Source organism: Corticium candelabrum, chromosome 11 (genome assembly GCF_963422355.1).
Source record: "Corticium candelabrum chromosome 11, ooCorCand1.1, whole genome shotgun sequence".
In the NCBI taxonomy this organism is placed as follows: Eukaryota; Metazoa; Porifera; class Homoscleromorpha; order Homosclerophorida; family Plakinidae; genus Corticium; species Corticium candelabrum.
The window spans coordinates 2,431,282-2,442,197 of NC_085095.1; the positions used below are offsets into that span (position 1 = coordinate 2,431,282).

At 38.8% G+C, this 10,916-nt stretch overlaps 1 protein-coding gene across 1 annotated transcript in view; it reads right to left on the reverse strand.

Moving 5' to 3' along the window:
• LOC134187460 (src substrate protein p85-like) overlaps window positions 1-10,061 on the reverse strand; it is a 12,440-nt gene extending 2,379 nt beyond the window's left edge. The window contains exons 1-14 of the mRNA XM_062655575.1: window positions 9,918-10,061; window positions 9,723-9,849; window positions 8,740-8,755; window positions 8,604-8,664; window positions 8,435-8,545; window positions 7,863-7,917; window positions 7,749-7,804; window positions 2,828-2,882; window positions 2,655-2,710; window positions 2,538-2,592; window positions 2,430-2,485; window positions 2,310-2,364; window positions 2,202-2,257; window positions 32-86 (exon numbers count right to left, since the gene is read on the reverse strand). Coding sequence (XP_062511559.1) covers window positions 32-86; window positions 2,202-2,257; window positions 2,310-2,364; window positions 2,430-2,485; window positions 2,538-2,592; window positions 2,655-2,710; window positions 2,828-2,882; window positions 7,749-7,804; window positions 7,863-7,917; window positions 8,435-8,545; window positions 8,604-8,664; window positions 8,740-8,755; window positions 9,723-9,849; window positions 9,918-10,007 — 904 coding nt within the window. The 5' untranslated portion in view covers window positions 10,008-10,061. The remainder of the gene's footprint in view (window positions 1-31; window positions 87-2,201; window positions 2,258-2,309; window positions 2,365-2,429; window positions 2,486-2,537; window positions 2,593-2,654; window positions 2,711-2,827; window positions 2,883-7,748; window positions 7,805-7,862; window positions 7,918-8,434; window positions 8,546-8,603; window positions 8,665-8,739; window positions 8,756-9,722; window positions 9,850-9,917) is intronic.
• Between the last annotated feature and the right edge of the window lie 855 nt (window positions 10,062-10,916).

The window sequence follows — 10,916 nt, forward strand, 5'->3', positions numbered from 1 at the left end:
AAAGTCAAGGCTACATGTGGTTGATTCGTACCAGTCTGTGAAGAATGTTTCTCCAATTTTGTCTGGTGGTCCCACCCCTTGGCACTCTATGACATAGACAAGAAACAAAGTGGAAAATATTAGTGAATACATACCGATGTGCTAAAACCGAGTTAGTAAGATTGGAATACGAGACACTTAGCAGCAGATCGACAGATTAAGAGCAAACACAACAAAATAAAAATGAATACAAACAAGATTGAGATGACAGTACACAAACAAGTACAGTCTGCGTCAAAACTATTGACACATTTCCAGTTTACTTGTACTATTCTTGCAAAATTTTCTTGTTTTGCTATTTACTAAGAAACTGTGCCAAATTTTGCTCAAACAGCTGAAAAGCAGTCACAAAAAGCTATTCCGTACTCTGCACATCCACATAGGAAACTCTTCCATCATCAAACGAGTTATGAACGACAATACCACGATATTCTGCTACTATACCACTCCAGTACCAAGAAGCCATCTAAGATCTGCCAACTTTTACGTGTTTCTCGCTCTACTGTTTACTAAACTCTCAAGAGACTGGACACTGGAGAAGGAATTCAATGCAGAGCTTCCTGTGGAAGACCAAAAAACTAGCAAAAAACCATCGAACAGCTTCAATTAGTGAACATGATGACGCAACAAGAAACAACAAATCAGCAAACAAACTTGCCCATCAGCTGGCAGCCCAAGAAGTTGTTGTCAGTTCTTAATTCCACCAGCAGAAGAGAACTTCATGACACAAGTATCGCTACACCATGCTTAAGAAAATTCTGCTGCTAGTGAAGCTAAAAAATGAGACTCTGGCGTTACGGTTTTCTCGATTGGCCAGATAGCTCACCAGATCTTGCATAAATAGAAAACTTCTGGGCAGTAATCAAGCAGTGTGTTGAGCTTCATAGGCTTCAAAACATTCTTGAACTTCAAGACGCAATCCAGGCGGAGTGGCACTTGCTTATGCTTTGTAATCTATTGCCATACATCGAATGCACGTCTAGTCAAATGCACCTCTGTCTAGAGCTATGTTAGCGAGGGAAATGCTATTAAAATATGAAAGAAGAACACAAGCTGCTGATGCGCACTTGTGAGTTTCCAAAAGTCTAGCAAACCTACGAGGATACACAATAATAGTTCTCTTCTATCAAAAAAACCTACATGACCTGAAACGGATGCGTTTCTGCTCACTCTACTACCCATGGCCACGCCTTCAAGTGTAAATGTGTCAACAGTTTTGACGCAGACTGTAACTAACAGTGTGAAAAATAACGGTGAATCATCTAACTTGTCGGACTACCTGATTGGATTACAGACCACAAGGTTCCACCATGGGGTCCAGTCAACAGTGAGACCAGAATCAGACATACAGAAATACCACTTTATCCCGATATGTCAGAAAGTGCTTACACTAATTTAATATCAGCTCCAAGCATTTAGTAGAACTTTGCTAATCCAAACAGCACCGTCCCAAGCCCTATTTGAATTAGAGAAGTTGTTTGTATTACAAAGGTGTGTACAGTAACCTCAAGATCCAGACTTCACCTCGGACGTCCAGACCACCAATGTATTTATGTATGTCTCCATGTGTCATGTTTGTTGTAAACGACACAGCTGCAATGATTACATACTTTACTACTTTGACAATCAGGATTTGAAATAGTCAGATATGTGAATTTACTGAAGATTAGACAACTGCTTCAATGTGGCAACAACCTGAACCAGGCTGCCTTGAAATTCCTATTATGATCCGTGTACATGAGACAGGGCACTAAAGGAAATTTGAATTACCGAGGTTCTACTGTACTGAGAAAATTTCTGGTTTCTTTGCCAACAGAAGAGGCACTCACACTTATGCGTTAGTTGGTCTTCTACAATCAGTGACATGAGAGGTTTTGATGTCTTGTTACAAATACTTGATGCAGTCTAGGGCACATATAGCGGTTCTTCAGTAATACCTCTTATCACCCAACTTCCTAACTTGCAAAATGACATCAAAATCCCAAGGGTTGTGTCTGATCAATATAGTGTGATGTCCAACAAAAATTATGGACTTATTTTCCACACTCAAGTAAACAGATCAACAAATGAACACAAACTAGTAAAAACACTAGAAATAGATTAGATACAACCAAAGCTGCATGCAGAGAGACAGACAGTCAAAACACACAAAAACTATGTACTTGATCTTGTCGATCTTGTTGTACTCCATATTTCCCACCAAACCCAGTTGAGTAGTCTAATAAGGCCAATGATAGATAGTGGTCTAGTGAACACGCTTTCTGTGTTACCTTTCTGAGAAGCATGCTGCTCTACCTTTGCCTGGTAGTCCCAACCTTCAGCACTCTGCGTACGATGAAAACAGTTGCTGGACACCAAATTTCAACTAAGTATATTTCTTGGAATCAAACCTTGTCCTGGCGCTCCTTCTGTACTCCATATTTCCCACCAAACCCAGTTGAGTAGTCTAATAAGACCGATGCTAGATATTGGTCTAGTGAACATGTTTCCTGTGTTACCTTTCTGAGAAGCATGCTGCTCTACCTTTGCCTGGTAGTCCCAACCTTCAGCACTCTGCATACGATGAAAAACAGTTGCTGGACACCAAATGTCAAAACTGTTTCTTGGAATCAAACCTTGTCCTGCCGCTCCTTCTGTACACCATATTTACCACCAAATCCAATGGAGTAATCTACCAACGTACAAACGAAACACTCACACACACACACACACACACACACACACACACACACACACACACACACACACACACTTGACAACCAACAACACACCAAGCCACCGTCAATACCTTTCTGAGAAGCATGTTGCTCCCGTTTCGCCTGATACTCCCAGCCCTCAGCACTCTGCAACAATCAATCCAAAACCTTAATTAATTAAGCAAAAATAACACAACATACACATCAAACTAGCTATAACAAATATCTCTGCAATTAAATTTTTACTAATTGAAGCTGTGTTTACACCGTCGCTTCCACGGCTATGAGCATTCTGAAAACCATGATAGGATGTCACGAAGATCAAATTATGACTTAAGATACTATTTCTGATTTACTCACTCTACTTGTAAAATCCACCTAAAATCGTACCAAGTGACTGTCGTTTCATGTGACTCTAAAGTATGTAAATAGCCTGTAGTCGTCAGAGTACAGTAACAACGGTTACTGCATACTGGGTATAAATATCACTTTGGTTATGCAATGTTAGGTTCGTTTATAAAATGTTGTGAGCCATAAAAACAATTGATTTTGCGTTAGTAGTTGGGACGGGTAAATTCTGTTGTTTATTTCCAACAAGACGTGGCAGTTGCAAACATGAATTACACTGTTCTGATAAGAAACTTTTTCATGAACAATTCATGAGTCTGATTTCCAATTCATCCATTGTCTCTAGTTGCCATGTACTATAGATCACAACTACCACTCTGTGATTAAGCCAAACTAAGGGCATAACACATTCCTGAGCGTGACAGACATAGTCGGCCAGTCAGCCACACATCCACACACACAGTCACAGCCCGGAAGTCTGTTAACCCTTATAAGCACTTGCTAAGTCACATGACTTTTACAAAGTCCCGTTTCTTAAGGCTCACAGCTAATATTAATAGGTCAAACCACATGATTACAAATTCAAACATAAAAGTAAGAAACAGATGGCACACTAATGCCGCCTGACTAGTCGGTCATAATAAATCCATAATTAAGGACACCATGCACACTTTCCAATTCATTAGAAAACATTCATGCAACAGGAAGGCTTCTTTCAATAACAGTCAACTGCACTTACAAAGCTACAGTAGCAACAAATTGCTGCAAGACATGAGTTCAAGCAATCACATCGTTGTCCCACTGATTTTCTTTTGAAAACTACACATGACTAGCTTCATGTGCAATACGTACTTTACCGCTATGCAGCACTACCACATAAGACTCCATAATTAAAAAACATAACTGCTCTATACAGGGACATCGGGAACGTCATTATGATCACAATGAATAATGAGATAATAAACTGAAACAGCTCCCAGTCATCTACATCATAACATGAACTTTGAACTGAAGGTAGGCATAATGATAGACACCATAATGCAAGTCGGCAAATGCTCAGGCATCGAAGTTGTTGTTCTCCTTTGTTTAATAGCTCAAGAGAAGAAAGCATCAAACATAACATTTTTTGTTGCACTGTAAGAAATCAAGTCATTGCAGTTGCAGCCTATCGACTTGACGTGTTGTTTAAATTTGAATTCCAGTATGTTTCTAAAGAGACTTTGAAGATGCTGAACATGCACATCAGAGAGTTGAAACCTGTTCGATTTCATTACGAGTGCAACTGACTCACGCACCGACTGGTAATTCAAAATTGCAGGATGACATGTGTTATCATACGATGCCCATCTTGACCACCAAATCAAAGTCTGAAGTTCACGCTGCCATTAGTGGACACACGCAAAACCATATCAAACGAATGAATTATTATCATAAGTCACATTCTGTAGCCATCACACATTGAATGCTAACACTGATTTCTAGTCATTCTCAACAACAAAGCACCTGTGTAGACTATAAAGGTGACATGTGTCTCAACACGAATCACGCGCATACACACGTGATGAAATTATTGTCCAATGTCTCAATACATCTGCAGTTGCAATGCTGCTAAAAATGTGCTGGTTAAAAGCCATCGTACACACAGCTTCAGTAGCTGTTTCCTTTACACAATGGCAAGCAAGACTGATGACAAAAAAGACTTTTATGGGCACCAACATGCTTAAATAGTAAGCCAACATGTTTGTTGTATTTGTATTTAGTCGTTCTTTGTCTTTCATAAACACCACCTATTGCCTTCTGCATTCAATCTTGGTTTCCATTGTAATCAAAACAGGCTCTTTTAGAACACACTGCAATGCTTTGTTGCCACTGCAAGTTTCTATTTCTTTTGCCTACTCATGAATCATTTTAATAGATTTCCTTCAGCAAACCTTGTTGCACATTCCTGACCGTTCTGTCTGCTGGCAAGTCATCATGGTAAGCTTCAGTCACAACAATGTGCAGTTACTGATTTCTTGCCATAAAGTGTTTCACAGTGGACATAGGCTCTTCATCCTCTACAGTCATCCCCACCAAGACAGAAACCGGAATGTCCAATCAAACCAGCTCATTTGTACTACGATAAATTCAGCTGAAATGACTTGATGATATAAAATGTAAAAAATTTGGTTTTGGGGGCAGCAGAAACCACAAGACTTCTAAATAAAAGTTTGAAGAGACTTTGGCACAAATTTTCAAATAACCTTCATGTAACTATGTATCCACAGGCTTAGATCTGGTAAACTAAATTGATACAGCGCTGCACTGTTTGCCACTGTTTTGACACTGTTTCTCTGTAGACACATAGGAAGTACTCCCTGAATGAAAAGCAGATGTATGCCTAAGTAATTAGACAATGGCAAGTGTTACAAGCCAAGGCATGTGAATGCCTGCAACACTATTGAGTCGCCTTTCATGTTCCTGAAATAGAAACAACCTTTTCCCAGAGACAAAACCTCTAGAAGTCTTGTAGACATGTTGTTCAAGTATTTCACTTCCCACACCTAGTCTTCCACCTTCCTTACACAATTATCAAGTAGAGTAAGCGTCACCTAGAAATCTTAGTCAGAGCTGTAGCCTCGAACTTCCAGACCACAGAGCACACAAACTCTAGTCTGGACCAAAACAACACTAAAATGATTTCGGAAGTAGTTATAAAAATCGATGCTAAATGGTAGTGTAACAGCCTAGGGTTGTTCTACCTAGTTCAATAATGAGATGGAAAGATACCGTGCTTTTGCATTACACAAACATATCTTTTGTAAATGCCATGAGATCTCATGAACAAAGAAAAGACGTCTAAGATATGGACGGCATGAAACGACGATTCTTTGATTCTGCAGCAGAACACTAGCTAGTCTAACCGCTCGACTAGCGAGACTACTGCTCAACTAGTTGTCAAAGGTGATGGTCTAGCGACGCTGCTGTGCATGTCCTCTCATCGCAAGCTTGAAAAGATCGAAGAACTGAAGCTGAAACTAAAACTAAGGCGCATGCCTGCACCAGAGTCTTCATTCACAGCTCTGGGGTGCACTTAGCCGCCCAGGAGAATTTCGCAAACACATGATCAGCATTAGTGCACTTAGCTTAACCAATTACTGCTAAACCAATCACAATTTACCACAAACATTCCGGTTCTAAGATGCTGATTGGCTTACAACGCTATTCCAAATCATTTTAGAACTGTTCTGGTCCAGACTAGAGTTCGTGCACTCCTCGCACTCTCTGGTCTGGAAGTTCGAGGCTAACAGAGCTGGTGTACCCAACTTTGCTTTCAGAACTGCTTGGGATAAAGAGCATAAGACCAGTATCTAACATGTTTAATCTCAAAAGTGAGATGGCCCTCTGGTGGTCTGAAGCTAAAGAGACAACACAATCAAATGTGTCCATCACCAGACACACAATCAACAAACAAAATGAAAGATTGTCTGTCCATCACCAGACACAACATGCATGATCTATACAAGGCAAATGGGTCCATTGTAACACCCCATTTGAATTCTAGCGTATCTGCAGTGCAACTATTGTGTAACAAACCTCCTACATCACACACTCAGAACAAGCTTGAACATTGACTTGTCTAACCATTATTAAACCAACTAAACAATTTATTAATTTTGTCAATTTGTCTGGCCACAACTTTTAGATTATTTTCCATATTAAACACATTTTATGTTACATCACAACACGACTACCACCTTCAGCAATGTCTGTGTCAGATGAGAAGTGTTGTGTCCATGCTACACTCACGATCTCATTTCAATAATTTTTGTCACACAATCTCTAAACTGTATTCGATTGCAACTTTTCCAAAAAAGAAAAGATTAGAAAGGCGAGTTTGGTTGTTTGATTGGGGTACACTCAATCCTACCAGAAAGCTTGCAAAGGCTTTCCATCCTTTCCACCCTAGAGCTTGAAAAAGGTGAAAAGAAAGTTGAAAAACAGCATCATGTAATACAAGTTCCGAAAACCATGAAATTGTACATGAAAATGTAAATTTCGATGCATAAACTGCAGGCCCGAGGAGCCAAAAACGATTCCACAGGTGATGAAGTATATGTGGCCGAGTCCAAAAAGATGTGAACGAGGGCCATATTTGGAGCGATACTGCAATGCATCACTCACCTGCCTTTACAGCATATGTAAACATATATATCAAGGTCATCGAACAGTGGAACTATTAACTGAAGCCTCTTGCATTGCTATGATGCACATCTGCAATACACGTCACTTTTCCTGTTTCAACAACTTGCTGTTCTATTTGCATTGACTTTCAGTTCTTTCTTGTCTTTCTTTCTTTTTCCAGAAAGCACCAATTGAATACGCCCCAACATACACTGTACATTGATGTGATAAAATCTGTTGCTGCTGCTGATGATGTGAAAAGTTCGAGAAACTCTCACAACGACTGGATTCCTGTAACTGCTTTGTCTAAGGTGTTGACTCAATTACATAACCAAGTATACACTGATACAGTCTACCTCATTTCTTATTCATCTGTTTCTCTGTCTATCTGCTCATTATCAGCATTATCAAGCCAGTCAGTCACCATTCCATAGACACAGTCTGTTTCCTAGTTCCATCCGCTCTTACTAGATGCCTTCACACAACACACTACAAACTAACCTTATCTTGTCTCTCTTTCTGGACTCCATATTTCCCTCCGAATCCTTTAGAATAGTCTATCAACAACATTCCAATTCGCCAAAGAATTGATAAATTCACAACGAATGAAATAACCTTTCTGAGATTCATGCTTTTCAACCTTAGCTTGGTAATCGTAGCCAGCAGCAGCCTACACAGTAAGTGACAATGTTAAGACAGCAATACTTTCTTTACATTAATTACAGACAAGAGAGCACACACAAGAACGCAGTCAAAGTCTAACCTAAATGGCATCTTCTAATACTCGCACAACAAAGACAGCTGGACTAAGAGACACACATATAGAAAAACTGAATGACTGACAGACAAACACAAACATACAAACAAAAACAAACAAAGAGACAAAGAGACAGACAGACAGACAGACAGACAGACACAACATAGTTAAAGACACTGAGAGGCTCATCACTGATTACAGTAGACATACCATCAGATACATACATACATACAGACAGACAGACAGACAAACACATAGACAGACATACAAAGGCAAGCGCAGACACACTCATCAAGACTGAAAAATGGACAAACAAACAAGTTTAACAAAAAAGATACACAAACAGATGGACGGACAGACAAATGGACACACATACCAAAATGCAGAAAATCATACAAAACAAATGTGTGTGTGTAATAACTAACCGTACCTTGTCCTGTCTATCTTTCTGTACGCCGTATTTTCCACCAAAGCCTTTAGCCGCGTCAACTTGCGACGTATGCTTCTCTGTCTTCCCCACATAGTCATGTCCCACTGCAGACTACAGTCAACTGCATGGAGCACCAACAAACATGGCCAATTCCAAAAACAAACTGAACCTTGTCCATACGATCCTTCATAACTCCAAACTTCCCTCCATATCCTTCCGAAGCCTTCGGACTGCAGACACAAGACAGAAGAACCAACCATACAGATGAACATCCGGGTCAAAATACAGCACACTTGAGATCTCACCCGGCATCAAATTCGACTAGAAAATGAATCAAAATGAGTTGATAAAATTACAAGAATAATAAAAATATAATAAAATATAGAATATAATAAATATAATATAAAATACAAAAAAATAAAAATATAAAAATATAATACAAATATATTATAAAATATAATATAAAAACAAAAATATAAAAAATATAATACAAATATATTATACAATATATAATAATAATAAAAATAAAATATAATACAAATATATTATAAAATATAATACAAATATATTATAAAATATAATACAAATATAATATAAAATATAATATAAAAATATAAAATATAATAAAAAATATGCTAAAAATATAAAAGTATATCAAATATATAATAAAAAATATTATAAATACAAAAAATAAAAATATATTAAAGTATAAAATATAATAAAATATAATAAATATAAATATATAAAATATAACAAAATATCTTTAAACATAAAATATAATAAAATATAAAATATATAAATATAAATATATAATAAAATATATTATAAAATACAAAAATAAAAATATATAAATTAATATATAATAAATTATATCATAGATTACAAAAAAATATATTAAAATACAAAAAATAAGAATAAAATAGAATAGACCACAGGAATAAAATTGTATAGTTGTTTCACAGGAGTGAGCACACATCAATTTTTAACTGGTGGGTGTGTTTTAAATTATTTTAAAATAATTTTTTATTGATTTAATGCTCTAGAGTTAAATTAAATTTTAAATTTTACATTTTAAACCTTGCTCTAATACGACTTCGCGGTATGCTGGTATGATGGGTGTATGCGTGTACAGCATATTTTGTGCAAGAAAAGTTGATATTAAAAATTGATATTAATAATAAAACTAACGACATGCGCGCAAGGATTCTTGAGCACACAACTCCTGTCAAACAAGCAATTTTATTCTCGTGGCCTAACAGCAACAATTGTGGTTGTAAATGTCGTCTACCTTGTTTCCGGCCTTTGTCGTCGGTGACGACGTTCTTACGCAATTGATCCATGCTGAATGCCGCCTGCTTGCCGGAGCCTTCCACCGTCTTGGCCCCCCATCGCTGTTCCTCCTCTGATACGTCATTCTGAGAAAATTAGAAAGAAAGGAAGAAACATGACAGAAAAAGTGAGGCCCCGTTAACATTTTGCTCACCACAAAGTCGGGATCGGTTTCCCAGTCGTCGTCTCCGCCTGCTGGAACGACTTGAGCGGCTGACTGATGCCCAGCTTGAGCTCGCCACATATTAGAAGCCGGATCGGTAACCACGCATGCGTAGTCTACACACAGCGATCACATGTCTAGACGTCCAGTTTCATGTCGCGTAGCGTGGGCACCGCGTTATCTGCTGTGATCGGACACGCTCTCGTGTCGACCGTGCACTTTGACGTGCTGTAATGCAATACAGGCAGATCTACATAGCTCTTTTCGCTGTCAGGATGCAATAGTTGGAGTGATGACGAATTGCAATCTGATGAACGCCATTAGAACGCCATTCATTAGCTAGCGAGTTAGACGACTAGCAAACGTTTCTGACCAGACGCGCTGCACGAATCGCTGGTTGCTAACCGGCGATTGCTCAGACCGTGGCAGCTTTCTAATTTGCCTGTAAACGTAAACTGCAGCGATCTCCCTCATTGAATCCCACGGGAAAGCAATTAGTAGAGTAACGTGACACATATGGCTGGAACGAGTGTGCAATCGTTAGTGTACTTACTGCAAATTGCTATTATTCTTGCTTACGGTGCTTGTAAACGCATTTGTCAAACTCACAAACAGTGTCACGTGATCGTCCGCGCCCCCGCTTTGCCCCGTTGTGTTGCAGCTTTGTGTGACTTCACACGTTCGGATCAAAGAAACGAGATGCGGTATCACCTAATTCAACGCGACAAGCAATGTTCACACTGACTTCTTAACCTCATGTGTGTACTAACACGTTGGAGCTTTTGTTTACTGGAAAACGCCAGCTGCGACTATTGGCTGTTGCAGCAATCCATGTGATCGAGTTACACGAGGAAGGCTTTGATAGGCTGCCGCCTATCCAAATATAGAAGATCTGCCGTACTACACTCATTAGATGACCCGAGCTTCATTCAATTATCCGTGGTATGTCAGAGGGCGGATCCTAATGAAAGCCACGCCTACGCGATGTTC